General features: G+C 39.3%; 1 protein-coding gene across 1 annotated transcript in view; it reads right to left on the reverse strand.

The window, feature by feature from the left end:
- The window catches only part of LOC128868526 (uncharacterized), a 461,316-nt gene that overhangs the window by 272,063 nt on the left and 173,856 nt on the right, over positions 1–15,397 (reverse strand). The window contains exon 3 of the mRNA XM_054110716.1: positions 821–3,833. Within this exon, the coding sequence (XP_053966691.1) occupies positions 821–3,297 (2,477 nt within the window). The 5' untranslated portion in view covers positions 3,298–3,833. The remainder of the gene's footprint in view (positions 1–820; positions 3,834–15,397) is intronic.

Genomic DNA, 15,397 nt, shown 5'->3' on the forward strand with positions numbered 1-15,397 from the left:
GCATACTTTAACCCCTTGGGCACGGATTCATTTGAGAAAATATTTGCATGTGGAACGAATTTGATTTCTGGCTGCTTGGAGTAGAATTTAAATGCAGTACATTTTGCGTAAAAATTTGTTTTTCTCAAAATAACGTTTTTCTGTTCTGTTAGCGACCTACAAGAAATTCTATTTAACCGATTGATCTGAAATGTTCATCAGTTATTCCACACATCAGTAGTTCTGGCAGGTGTGACGTTTCTTTTCAGCCCTAACTTTCCACACTACAGTCTGATTTCCACCCAAAAAACATACCTTTCTTTTCAGAAGTCCGCCATTTTCTTACTTTTCAAAAAAAATTCCCATTGTAGCACCTGCCGGAATGACAAGCCTACAGAATAATAATCAGTTTAACTTTTTCGTTTCAGATGTCCTGAAGAGCCAAATCCTATTGACAAGCCACCTATCTTTTTTTGAAGACGCTTACTTTGGTGCCTACTACACTACTACAAAAAAATATGTCAAAAAACAAAAATTGTTTTTGTGTACTATTTGATGTCAATAATAATTTACTATAAAATCAAAACGATCGCTTTTTACTTTCTTAAAAAAAAAATTCCTAAAAAATAAATATAAAAAATGAGTATTTCACCTTAATTCGATGTACGAGGAGGAGTTCACGCCAATTTCATATATTTTTAAGCGTGAAATCACAAAGTGAAATATAGGACAGATTTGCTCATAAATCTAAATAAAGAACTTCTGCTTATATGTTGCCTATTTGTGAAAAAGTTTTGCTCACCTAAAATGATTTTAATTACTTTCTCCCTTTCTCACTCACCTGGTTAGCATATTGGCACGATTCACCGCCACCTCTGCTTCAACTCGAAACCGATCCTGTGCGTATCGATCGACTACGCCTTCACCCAAATTTAACGACGTTCCGGCCTCACAATTGGCACCGAGCAAATGTTGCGTTTCAACAATTTGTAAAAATTTCGTTACGACATCCCGTCCGCGCATCAAATTACGTCGATTATTTCGCGATATCTCGTCCCAATCGTATATTTCGTCTTCGTTTGCCGCATCGACTACGCCCGCCAAAAACCGATTCGTTTCGTCTTCGCCTTCGGTTTCGTTACCGTCTTCGCCGCCATTCACGTCGGCCGAGCTACTTACCGGAAAACCGTGTGCATTCCGATTGTCCATATGGCCGTCGTCCATTGTAATGTCGTCCAAGTTATCTAGTACGACATTTTCGAAATTTATTTCTTCGACATCGAACGACTGTTGCCGATCCAAACCGATGCCGCCAACGCTGGTGCTCGCCAATTGGTTGGGTTCTATCGAGAAGTTGCTAATTGGCCAGTCGAAATCTTCATTCAGCACTTTGGGCATTATCGGTTCCGTGCTATTTGTAGGCAGATTTAGTGCAAAGTACTTGTTGGTGGCATTTTTTGTTTCATTCTCGCCAAATTCTTCTGTGTCGTTTGCCGTTGTAGTGGCTTCAAATCGTGCTATGTTGGTGTCATCTTGTAACCTGGTGGATATAACCAAGTCACCAGAAATTGAATTGGATTTCGTCAGTTCAATGTTGAGTTGGTCATTCGGGGATTGTTTCGTTGGTGTGGCACTGTTCGTGTGCCATGTGGGGCGCTCTATAGCGGCAATTTGATTTTGTTGCGCTGCGGAATAGTTCTGATTTTTCCATACTGGGTTGGGAGAAAGCTTCGTCTGTGCCAAGTCTTTAGATGGCACAGTGGACAACAGCATAAGTTTTGTTGGCATAGTCGTCTGTGGTATGAGCTGTAATTTTGTGGTCACCCATTTAAGCGGCCTCCGAGTTGGAGTAGGTGTTGTGGTACCAAAGTATATAGCATCCGCCATGAATGGGGTGTAAGTTGTCAATTCTTCAGTGTTTTCAGACCTTGTCGTGACATAATTTGGTGTTGTTGTAATATAGTCGTCGTTCTGATATACATCTTCCAGCGAATTGCCCGGTATATCTAATTCATCGGCTAATTGCAAAACTTCGTTCATTTCACCGTTGCTGTTGTCGATGTCAGCGTCCAAGGCATTGCTGCTGACATCTTCATTATCCACGCCAAGACTCCCCATCTCCCCATCTCCGTTGCTTGCACTCTCGCCCTCTACATCTTCCTCACTATTTCCCACCACCTCACCAGCACTGGCAACACCATCAGCCCGACCATCACTGCGGCTATCGAAATTTTGCGCATCATCTTCGGCATCGGCTTCATCTGCACCACTCACACTGCCACTGTCTTCCTGGCTAACGTCCTCCTCCATACTGTTGTCAGCACTATCGAACGCGTTGTCATCGGTTGCCGTATCATGCGCTTGGTTGACCTCTATATCCATTGGTCTACCCTGTAGCTGTTCTGCAGTCACTAGACTGCGCTGATGATTTTTCGTCAACTTGACACCGAGACTCTTACCAACGTTATTCCGTATGCTTTCCATTATCTTCTTCATATGCAGCTTACGAATGCGATGTGTGACTGGCGCATCAGTGGTGCCAAGGCCATTGATGCCAGTTTCTGGCAATGCGGTGGCTTTCGCAGCGCCGAAGGGGTGTGCAGCACCTACCCAATTTTGTTTATCAGCCCGTCGTGAATTTCGTTCGCCAACTGACTGTGTCCGGTATTGCGGCATAGATTGTGACAACATTCTTAACCGCTGCGGCGCACTAATTTCCGGCGGATTTATTAACGTACCGTTCGCGTCTGAATTGCGCCAATAATCGCTGCCGAACAAATGCCCATTGCCAGTTTGAATGCTGCTGACAGGTTCGCTGCTCCAAAACCCGCTCAAACGATCATTTTGCTCCTTGACTTTATACATTTTATCGTTGTTCTTGTGCATCGTCAAATTTTGATTGTTGCCTTCTGCTGTACTCGGCGCCATCTCATCATCGTAGTCGATAGCGCTTATGGCACCCACCAAACTGCTCTCCACTTTGAAGTTTTGCGAAACGATTGCGCTGTCTTTGCGTACGCCTTTACTGACACCTGTGCTTACGGCGGCTTCAACGTTGCGTCTATTTGCCACTTTATTGGTTGTTGGCGTGTTTTGGGGTCGCATGGCCCACAGGTTGTGTTCCTTTTCGTTGGAGCGTCGCACCTTTGAGCGTCCATGGCGAATGTTGTATGAATCCGTGTGTTCGGAGTCAATATCAGCCTCGGCTGACTTCGATGACGTGACAGCAGCATCTGCACGCAAATCCAAGTTGTTATACGTTTGCAGCAAAAATATCAGCAATATGACGGGCAACCTGACTGAATTGGGCGCCCTCATTTTCGGTGATTTGAAGGCGCTTGCAGCACTTTTTCTGTTTTAATTTAATTTTCTTTTTTTAATTTTAATTATTTTACTTTTTTTTTGGTTCGGTGTGATTGAGCTGAAGGGGTATCAGTGATTGACGGTATAAATGATGGTAAATTAAAATATTCGATTTCTCTTGTTATCTTTGCTTCTGAGTCAGAGCTCCAGTTGCGAAATGTACAACTTTTTTTGTCCGCAAATGTTTACTATCTCTTTCTCTTGTTTTTGATGCGCACTTTCTTTTTTGAAGGCGCACTTAATTGGTGCAACAACAGGGGCAATAAGTGTTTAATTCCACTTGTCGCGGTCTCATCTGCGTGTTGCATCGTCATTTCGCATTCGCAGCATCATCAGCTTCAGCGTTGTCCAGACAATGTGTCTAGGGCTCGCGAGGCTCTTCATGGCACATCATTTATGTAAATTAAATCGTGGATAAGCGGTTTTGTCCGCAAGCTGTACACGAATTGTTAAAGGGAGATTACAGTGCTGAGTGGTAGTCAGCTTTTGATCTGCGAATTAAGACAAAATTTAATTAGTTTTAAGTAAATTGCGCATATTTAACTGCTGAAATGAGTTAATAAATTTATTTTTATTTACATGTGAAAATAATATAACGGTGCCTTATTGTTAGTTGTGCGCGTTGGCCCTCAGGCGGAATAGGACATTGGTTCAGAAGATATGCAACAGAGTGATTCAAATGCGAAATAAGTAAGGAAGACTAATTACGACCCTGACTCATTTTTGTGGAACTTTTTAATCCAAAATCGAAATTAAAAACTTAATAAAATAACAAAAATTTTCATATTTCAAAAATAAGGTTCAAAATGTCTTAGACTGGTAAGAAAATGTGCCAGATGAATATTAGGACATTTTAACCCTCATCGACACCAAAAACCTAAGAAAAAAAAACTTTCATATTTTCAAAAAATATGGTTCAAAATGTCTCAAACACGTAAGAAAAATCTTCCAAATAAATATTGGCACAATTTAACCCTCCATCGACCCTAAAAACTTAATAAAAAAAAAATAAGAGTCAAAACGTCTGAGGCTGGTAAGACAAATGTGCCACACAAATATTAGAACATTTTAACCCTCCATCGACCCCAAAAGCTATTGTAAATAGAGTAAAAAACTTTAATATTGAAAAAAGGACCAAAATGTCTTAGACTGGTAAAAAAAATATTGCACACAAATATTGGAACATTTTAACCCTTCATCGACCATAAAAACTGAAGAAAATAAAAAACTTTCATATTTTCAACAAAATGGTCAAAATGTCTTAGGCTGGTAAGAAAAATGTTCATCACAAACATTGGAACATTTTAACCCTTCATTGACCCCAAAAGCTTAATAAAATACAAAACTTTTATATTTTCAAGAATGAGGGTCAAAATGTCTTAGACTCGCCAGAATAATGTTCATCACAAATATTGGAACATTTTAACCCTCCATCGACCATAAAAACTGAAGAAAATAAAAAACTTTCATATTTTCAAGAATAAGGGTAAAAATGTCTTAGACTGGTAAGAAAAATGTTCCTCGCACATATTGGAACATTTTAATCCTTCATCGTCTCCAAAAACTCAATAAATAAAATTTAAAAAAATAAAAACTTTCTTATTTTAAAAAACGAGGGTCCAAATGTTTTAGACTGGTTCCACATGAACATTAGGACACTTTAACCCTCTATCGACTCAAAAAACTGAAGAAAATAAAAACTTTCATATCTTAAAAAAATAAGGGTCAAAATGACTTAGTCTGGTAAGAAAAATGTTTCACAGAAATATTTAAATTCTTAAAGGTAATATCTTTGGTAAATTGTATAAGATTTTTTGTTTTAATAATTTTCATCAAGTTGGGATCAAGTTAGGAAAATTTTAATGCACTGTAAAGAAATTGTGACGTCTACAGCTCTTCCTCTTTCATAATTGCTACACTCAATTCTTGTCTTTTTTTTCGTCACTACTTTTGTCGCGCAGCCAATCTATTTCACAACCGCTGTGCTAGTTATGTTCCAGGAAAGCCAGCAAACGACGTCCCATCATTTCACCCAATATCTTTCGTTCCAGTGATTTCAAAGCTAATAAATAAAATAATACCCTCAATCACATCATCGAAAAAATAATATTAATACCATCGCATCAAGTCGCATCATAGGATAATCAATATTCAACAAAGTCCCGCTGTATCAGCTAATTCTGCAACCTGTATGGATATATGAAATACAACTGTGGAGTTGCTCAAGTTCCAGCAATGTAATGCAGTTTCAAAGATTTCAGCATAAAGGTGCGCCGTAAATGCTCTTTGGTAATTCACTCTAACGACCTTGCACACGATCTTGACATCGAACCAATCGCCGCCACAATACAAAAGTATGCTAAGTCACACAAGTCACACATGGGCAGACTTCAGTAACATTTCAATATCAACAGCGAAGCTTCCGAAGCAATTGGAAGACAAGGCTTAAATGAAAGAAGCCTCATAATCTCCTGGAGTAAACAACATCTCTGCAATTCTGCAGAATACCCATAAAATTATTTGCATAAGGCAATACTCAACTTATTGGGTTGGAGAATAAGTTAATAGCATTTTTAGAAATGGAAAACCCACCAGGTAAAAATCAACATTTTCGACACCTGCCTTTCTTTGCTTCGAAGTAAAAAAGCTATCGAAGTAGCCTGGGATATTTGCGACATGTATAGGTGCTACACGTGAGTCTACAACTCGGAAGTGGTTTGAGAATTTAGAAAATTGCGACTTAAACATCGATGACACGACCCGCAGCGGAAGACCTTCTGAATTCGATGAAGAACATCTCAAATTACTTTTGAAGGAGAACGGTCGCCAAACCAATCGTGAATTGGCGGAGAAAATGAACTGCGATCATAAAATGATTTTTAATAGCCTTCATTCAATGGAATTTAACGAAAAATTGAGAGCTTGGGCGTCTCACGAGCTCAACTAAAAAAACCAAGGAATGTCGCCTTCAAATTGTTTCTCAGCATCTCACTCGTCATCGAGCAACACGTGGTCATAAACAGCGCTTTTTGTATCGAATCGTCCCGGGAGATGAGGAATGCTGCCTATACATCAATATTAAGCAAAGAAAGGAGTGGATAGCTCCAGGAGATACGCCAAAGCCGGGATTCAAATGGCCGAAAAGAATACCACGGTCAACAAGGAGCTCTTCATTGCGCATTGTCCAGCTACACTGCATGAATAAGGCAATTCAACTGAAGAGACCTGATCAACATGGTCAAACCATACTCCTTCACGACAACGCCAGGCCCCATATTGCATAAGACGTCATAGTCGCACTCCAAGTGCTCGAATGGGAGGTCCTTGAGCATCTTCCGCATCTCTAGACCTTGCACCGAGTGATTACCATCGTTTTCGCTCCCGGACAAATCATAAAAAGGTCCTTAAAAACTGGTTCAACAACTTTTTTGACACCAGGCCAAGCAATTTTTGGCGGAGTGACATCAACAAATTAGTCGATAGATTGGAAGAGGTTAATTGATTTGCTTATTGATATAATTATTGTTTTTTGTTTAAATAAAAGTCTTGGGTAAAAACGTTATGCATGCATAACCCAGGCGAATGATCACACGGAAGCCGTATTCAATTTTATATAGACTTACAAGGTTATCTTCCCGTCTAGGGAAGAGTGGAACACTAACCCAACATGGCTAAATGATGACTCACAAAAATGGTACACCGATGGTTCCAAAACGCTCCAAGTAGTAGGAGCAGGAATAATGGGGCCTAGAGCACACAAATCCGTAACACTAAGTACAGATACCACAATTTTCCATGTGGAGCTCTTCGCCATAATGGAAATAGTGGAAATCGTAAAGTACAAATTAAAATACTTTCGGACAGCCAATCGGTCTCAAAGCCTTGAATAGCTTCACATTCAAGTCAAAAGTCCTAATAGAATGTAACAAAGCACTCAGCAAACTGGCTACTCTAATCAGGTCTCACTGATTTGGCTACCAGCGACATGAGCGACACGAAGGAAATAAGAAGGCAGACTTTTATGCCAAAAATGGTGCGGAAGGGCTATTTATTGGGCCAACCCTATTTTTCGGCTTTAACAAAAAAATTATAAAACAGGAAACCAAAAAAAGAATCCAAACTAAAATCATGGAACGCTGGAACGGCACAAGTGGCCTTAAACACTCCAACAAGTTTTTGAACTTCAATGGCAACAGAGCAAAATCTGCTCTAACTTTAGATAAAAAGGGCCTCAGATTACACTGTGGAGCACTTACAGGTCACTTTGCCTGTAATAACCACCTTAACACAATAGGATTATCTAGTACAAGATCGTGCAGTTTCTGTTCTGATGAAGAGGAGTCAATGGAACACTTAATCATCAAGTGTGTGGCATAAGGCCAAAGAAGTTACAGAATCCTGGGCTCGTACCTACTAGAGAAGGAACACCTACAATTGCTAACTCCTAAGGAGCTGGTTCGATTACTCGCTCTATTAAATAAATAAATGGTGGTTAAATTTCAAGGGCCGATGTTCAATATAAACCACATCTAAACGTAAAGTGCTTTTCTACATTTCGTTTAACATTTTAAAATTTCAGACAAATTTAATTAGAGCCATGGAAAGATATTTAATCGAGCAACGCGTTTAAGTTATTCAGGCTTATTATGAAAACGGGCGTTCGAACGGCGCACATCGAAGAAAGTCATCTTCAGTGATGAGGCACATTTGCTCCTCAGTGGATTCGTCAATAAGCAGAATTGCCACATTTGGGCGAATGATAATCCTAGAGTGATTGCCGAAAAACAATGCACTCACAGAGAGTGACTGTTTGGTGCGGTTTATGGGCCGGCGGCATCATTGGGCCGGTCAGGCAGTTCCTGTGAATAGTGGTCGCTATCGTGAGATGATAACAAACTTTTTATGACCCGAATTGGAAGATATGGATGTGGACGATATGTGGTTTCCACAGGACAATGCCACTTGTCACACAGCTAACGAAACAATGGCACTTTTGCGCGAAAAATTTGATGGCCGAATAATCTCACGTCGCGGCGATGTCAATTGGCCGCCAAGATCATGTGATTTGACACCGTTGGACTTCTTTCTTTGGGATTGTTTAAAAGAAAAGGTGTATGTCGATAAGCCAGCAACAATTCAACAGCTAAAAGATGAGATAATTGGCATAGAACCTCAATTATATCTCAGCGTCATCGAAAATTTGGACCATCGGATGGAGGTATGCCGCCGAGCCCGCGGCTGCCATTTGGCCGATATTTTGTTCCACGCGTAATTGAACTATACCAATATTATCACAATAAAGAGAAATGACAATAATTTCCTAAAAAAATTGTATTTTATTCAAAATCAACACCGGCCCTTAAAACTTAACCACCATTTAAAATTAAGTAATTAGGGGCGCACAATAGATCAATCTGGTCGCTGTGCATAAAGGCCTTAGCCTAACTCGTACAACCATTACCATAACAAAAAACGCTGCGAACTTATTCTCCAAGTGAAAAGTTGCCATGTTAATAAATAAAAAATATTAAAAGAATTTAAATTCGACAAAGGCCATAATTGCAATATTTTTTTGAGCAACTTATAAAAAAAATTAATTAACAAATTAAAAGTATTTGTGTACTTAAATCCAAATTGCAAATGTCCTTTTCAAACATCTCACTATTAACGCACCACAAATTTATTATTTTATTACTTTGAATGCATAGCGCAATAATAGTTGAATTAAAATTCAATTAAAAAATTTACCTACACTCGAGAAACGGGTTTGTCCCAAGCGCTCAAGTTATTTATTTATTTGTTCCAGCAGCACAATTAAGCCACTATTTGTATGCATTCGTAATAAATTTTACATTTCTTAAGTACTACAAAGTTTCCCGCAACACACACACACACGCACTTATATGCGCACCAGTCTCGATTCTCCCTTTCAACATAACACAATGAGGAACTTTCTGGTGAAATCGGATACCGCTACGTTAACACAATAACAACGGTTGGGTATGCAATGCTCTCGAAAGGGAAATTAAGCTTTGAAAATAATCGTGCGCGCCCACACATATGCATTCACATATACATATACGCATACATATGTCCGCTTTCGGTTGTTAAGTAAGTATTTTATGAGCAACATACCTAAAAGCACCAACAGCTACGATTTGTGGCATGCTTGCATACCTAGAAATGGGTAAAATATGCTGAAATGTGTAAGAAAGCGGAAATTTTTAATTGCTGCTTAAAGGCAATGGACAAGAAAAGCGCGCTGATGTTAAAGAAAAGCCGTTAATAAAGGGAAAACGAGCCATATAAATAGGAGACTCATACAAATGAGGGTTGCCTAGCCGAGAGTGTGTTTGTGTTGCATTGAAAATGGCTTAGTGGCTGGGTGCCATGTGTGAGGAATGCGATGGCGAGCAAACGTACGTACCCTAGCGTTGAGCTACGAGCAGGCACTTCAACATTAACTTTCACACTTCGAAACTCCAATAAAAGTGCACTTACATTTGTTTGTTTGTGCGAGCATCTGCCTTGCGGCATCCGACATGTACGTATGTATGTAAATATGTTTACTTGGCGTGAATCCATCGCGAATTGAGGGTATTGCGGTATTTATGGCAATTTTCTAGGTTTCTGCGAAATTTTCATGGCAGAAGAATTTTAAATATTTAATACGTTCACAAATTATTTGTGCGCATAGTTTTAATAAGAAGCAGAGGTTTATAAATTGAAAGAGAAAACACTGAACAGATGAAAATATAATTATTAATTAAAATTAACCAAAAAGGTTACACTGTGAATTATAGTATTAGACTGGATTGGAAAGAAGCTGCAAAAATTTAACGCTGCAGCGAAAGCATACGTTAAGCGTAGCGAGAGCGGCCGAAAACCGATTTTTAAGGCTGCACAGAACTTTAGTCAGTTTAAGGGGGTAGTATGGTTAATTCGGTGTAAAACAAGCATATTTTTCGAAATTTTTTTTGTCGACACAATTGATTTATTCAAAATTTTAAAATTACTTCATTATAAAGTCATATTTAAAGAATATTGTGTGAAATTTTCATTGATTTTTATGAAGAAATGAGTTGGTGGCAGCGAATCTTCGTGGACGTCTCATAAAAAAGTTTTATTGCGGTGTCCCTCAGAACTCATTACTGGATCAACTAAAATCAAAAAACCAAATTGATTTCATCAGCTAATAAACTTTCGCAGGTAACAACGTCGATTTTTTTTTTTTTTTTTTTTTTTTTTTTAAATTTTTTAAAGCGCTTTGAAGTCAAAACACCGATTTTTCATAAAAAAAACTTGAAAACTTTGTTGTTTTAAAATATGACCCAAATTGGGGGGCATCAGAATTCGTTTTAGAGGTATGGTTCCTTCGGCAAAGTTTCTTATTTTGATCCCTAGAATACGATTTTCACAGAGCAATGAGCGATTTTTAAATCGACCCGCCCTAATATATATAGATGTGCTGAAAAAAGCGACTATACAAGAATGGGCCAAAATACCTCAAGATCACAATCGTGCAGCATGCAACTCATTTTTTGGCCGTTTGAAGGCTATATTCAGTGCTAAAGTGAATATATGATAAAATTGTAATCATTTTTGAACAATTTTGTATTTGAAATGAATAAAAACTAATTTCACCCAAAAAAGTTATGGTGTTTTGAATAGGTAACACTTCATCCTGTACATTGACTTTTCTATCCAAATGATATGATTCTGGTAAATAAGCTAGTTTGTCAAGTCTTATTATTTCTGTCCCCTGAAATGAATTAGCTGCCATTTGTCTGATAGATGATTTGTGGTTTCAATTGATGGAATCATTTGGTTTTTTTCCGACTCCGACCGGCAGATATTTTGATGAGGAGCTTTTTCATGGCAGAAATACACTCGGAGGTTTGCCATTGCCTGCCGAGGGGCGACCGCTATTAAAAAAATGTTTTTATTAATTTCGCTTTCACCGAGATTCGAATCAACGTTCTCTCTGTGAATTCCGAATGGGAATCACGCACCAACCCATTCGGCTACGGCGGCCGTCATGTATGAATAACTATATAAGAATGTAAGAATGTAAGCATTTAAAATTGTGTATCATTACTAATACAAAGCCCCTCCATTACACCTATAAAATATCCACTTAAATCCTTAAACCCTTAGCTTTATGCCTTGCAGAGAAGAGACACCAATCTCACATCCAATTCAGCCACAGCGTACCCTGATTGCTTCTGCAGCTGAATTCGCTAACTTGAAAAATAGCTGCAATTTTACTGCCGCCCATCGTACAGTTGCCCCAAGAAATAGCATTCAAGCAGTGTGGAAGTTAATGCAACGAATGCACTGCACCATTTGCCAGTGCACCATTTGCCACCGTTGCCACAATGATTACATTCACATTAATTTTAGCTACGTCAGGCTGCTGGTGTCACATTTCCACTCCCATAAACACAATTTGACAAATCACTACCAGTTGCCGAATAGTCGAAGAGGAGTCAAAGTAGCACTGTTTCATTGTTGTTGTTGTTAGTTGCAATTTGTGCAGGCAACTGGTGTATTAAATTACACAAAAAAATAATATTTTTCAAAAGCAAAATTTCTAATTTCATAAAAAAAATTCTACCTAACATTGCCCCGGGGAATGAGATGAATCACTTGGCGCTTGAGTAGTACTGCGAAATAAGTAAAGCAAAAGTATTTCAAAACTAGTGCTCCATGTTTTCCTATATCGCCCTAGCTTCCTAAAAGCATGTCTCGAGCCAAATGATAAAACCACTTCATCTCATACAAGTTGGCGCTAAAAGTTCCAGAGACTAACACCCGCCATGGCCTTCCATTGCAGGTTTCACTTTGAGGAGAATATCGCACCAAACTCTCGAATTATTGACAAATCCATCCTCAGCGTAGGCTAATTAATTCAAAGTATCTTGTGGCATCATCTATTATACCATCTGAAACCATCACTGGTGATCGTTACCGCCTACAGCTAATGTGTTTGCATCGATCTCTCAGAGAAAAGCGGCCGGGATGGGACGGTAGACATGACAAACTGATTTTGCTGCATGACAATGCCAGGCCACATGTTGCTAAATCGATCCAGAAATACTTAGAGGGACTGAGTTGGGAAATCTTGCCCCATCCGCCGTATTCCCCAGAAATTGCACCTTCGGATTACTATTTCCTCCGATCAATGCAGTCAGCCCTTATTGGAGCTCGGTTCACTTCTTACGAGAGCATCGGAAGCTAGCTCAATCAATGGATCAAATCAAAAGAACTCAAATTTTTTGTCAGAGGAATCCGTATGCAGCTTGAAAGATGGAGTAAAGGTGGCACATACATCACATAATATCGTGTATTATTTAATTGTTGAAATAATTCGTATTTGGCTAAGAAAGCACGGAAACTTATTCCCATACCCAATAAATCTCAGTCTTCTGAATGATTGTTTTCTACTCGGTTTCGCGCTAAGAGCAGTTCAAATTAAATTACGAGTTTGCAAAAAAAAAATTATCTTCTCTATTGATACGCATCTGCATCTGTGCTTATGAGTTGGCTAGACAGGCTGGGGACCCTGGAGACGGATTCATTGCGAAACGAGAGATTTGGGGTTCTTCTGAGACCCTCTGGTCTACTTTTGGAAAAATGGGTCTACCGTGATCTCAGCAAGCTCTGGGCTAGTGTGCAAACGTGCAAAGTCACGAGATCCTTCTAGTCACGGCTAGATTGGGGGCGCTCCAAGGAACTTTTAAGGCTAACAAAGCCGCAGATCTCGAATTTGGTGGGTATTCTTACCGAACATTATCCGTTAGGTGCACCTATATGCGTTGAGATTTCGAATTGCCTCAAGCCTTTTCTGCAGAAGCTGTTTGGCGGATGAGGTTGAAGCATTTACGCAACTTCTTTTCAGCTACCGTGCTCTCGACGGGCAAAAATTTACACATAGGGGCTATCGCTTTTTTGCTATTCCTGCCAATATTTTTCTTCTTCTTATTTGGCGCGATACCCACTTACGCGATTTTGACCGAATTTAACAAAGCGCACCAGTCGTTTCTTTCTCGTGCTAACCGGCGCCAATTGGACACACCAAGTGAAGCCAAGTTGGGTTTACGTATCACACTTGTCGTGAATTTCATCAGTAGCTTGAAGCGATTAATACAAACATTGCGACTGTTCATCGTAACCTCAGTTGGTCGTCATCCTCGATCCAAAGCCTCTTCATCCTTTTTCTACCCGTTTCGTTATTTTCCCCATGTTTCACCTTTTGGTAACACAATAGGCAAATTTTGAGACTTTGTTCTAGTGCGCCTCCTCGAGTGGGCAGCCATTTATCCTAATATATTCATCTTCATCTCGGTAGTTGTGCTAACAAATAAAAGTAGGATTTTTTATTTATATTACATAGTTACAAGTCTTATTATTTCTGTCCCCTGAAATGAATTAGCTGCCATTTGTCTGATAGATGATTTGTGGTTTCAATTGATGGAATCATTTGGTTTTTTTCCGACTCCGACCGGCAGATATTTTGATGAGGAGCTTTTTCATGGCAGAAATACACTCGGAGGTTTGCCATTGCCTGCCGAGGGGCGACCGCTATTAGAAAAATGTTTTTCTTAATTTTGGTTTTTCACCGAGATTCGAAACTACGTTCTCTCTGTGAATTCCGAATGGTAGTCACGCACCAACCCATTCGGCTACGGCGGCCGCATGCACGAATAATTGAAGAAATAAATGGGATGTTAGTCAATTCGCTCAAAATGACATATTGTTTTTAATTTTATTTAAATATGTTTATGCATTTATTCCTACAATATTTGTAAACTTGTGATAAATCTACTCTAATTGAGTTTACCTATCCACATATAAATATATGTAAATACAATTCCCCTATTGTTTGCTTTTCCCAAAGGTGCCCATGAAACTAATATGCAAGTCTGTTTTCAAATATTTATCATTCACTGATAAATTCAATTTGAATGCAGCACCTGGCGTTCCTACACATTTATGCATATATAAATTTGTACGTACAAGGTGGCGCCAAGTTAATAATAATAACTTTTTTACTAAATAGAAAAACAAAATTGTTTGAGTGATGGAAATTTTTTTTTGTATTAGGTGCGTAACTAAGTTGCTTTTGTTGCTGTTTGATGCAAATACAACTTTATTCTCAAAAAATGGTTACAAGTGAATCATTGAAAGTCTTGCCCATCGCTGGCTACTACTTTTTCCAATCTTTCTGGTAGATTTCGTATGCCGTCGCGGTAAAACTGTTCATCTTTTGATGCTATCCACGGGTCCCTTCTTCATATGAATGGAACTGCTGGTCAGCTAGACTATGTGCCATCAATCGGAACAGGTGATAATCGGACGGCGCAGTATCTGGAGAATATGGCGGGTGGGGTAGGATTTCCCATTTCAGTACTTCCAGGTAGGTTTTAACGGGTTTGTCAACGTGAGGCCGAGCGTTGTCATGCTGTAGAATCACTTTTTCATGCCTCTCGATACCGATCCCGATGGTTTCGCTTGATTTTAACAGTTCATAATAAATAACACCAACTTAGTCCCACCAAATACATAGCATAACCTTGGCAGCGTGAATATTCGGCCGAGGCGAGGCTAACTCCTAATACTGAATCAAGCTCTTCTTGCGTTTGACCCGGATCCTCATTTAGCAATGCCTCCAATTCAGCGTCTACGCAGGTTTTTGGTCTTCCTTCACGTGGACGGTCGTCAAAAAATCAACAAAATCACCGTCTTTGAAGCGCCAGAACCAAAATCGGCACGTTGTTTCACTTAAAGCAGCATCTCCATAAACCTTTTGTAGCTCTCGATGCTTTTCGAATGAAAGAGGAAAATCAACATTTCCCGCAAATGACGATTATTCGGCACAAAATCAGACATTTTCACAACAACCAAAAGTATTTGATACCAAAACAAAATCAATAATGTGTCGAAGCAGTTTGTTTACCATATGTCTAAGCTTGGTTTATGACGTTTAGGTTATGTTAGCATCGACTAGCACCCTCTGTTGGCGGCATCTATTCACAAACAGCGGGAGCTTAGT

The sequence above is a fragment of the Anastrepha ludens genome, chromosome 6 (genome assembly GCF_028408465.1).
Source record: "Anastrepha ludens isolate Willacy chromosome 6, idAnaLude1.1, whole genome shotgun sequence".
In the NCBI taxonomy this organism is placed as follows: Eukaryota; Metazoa; Arthropoda; class Insecta; order Diptera; family Tephritidae; genus Anastrepha; species Anastrepha ludens.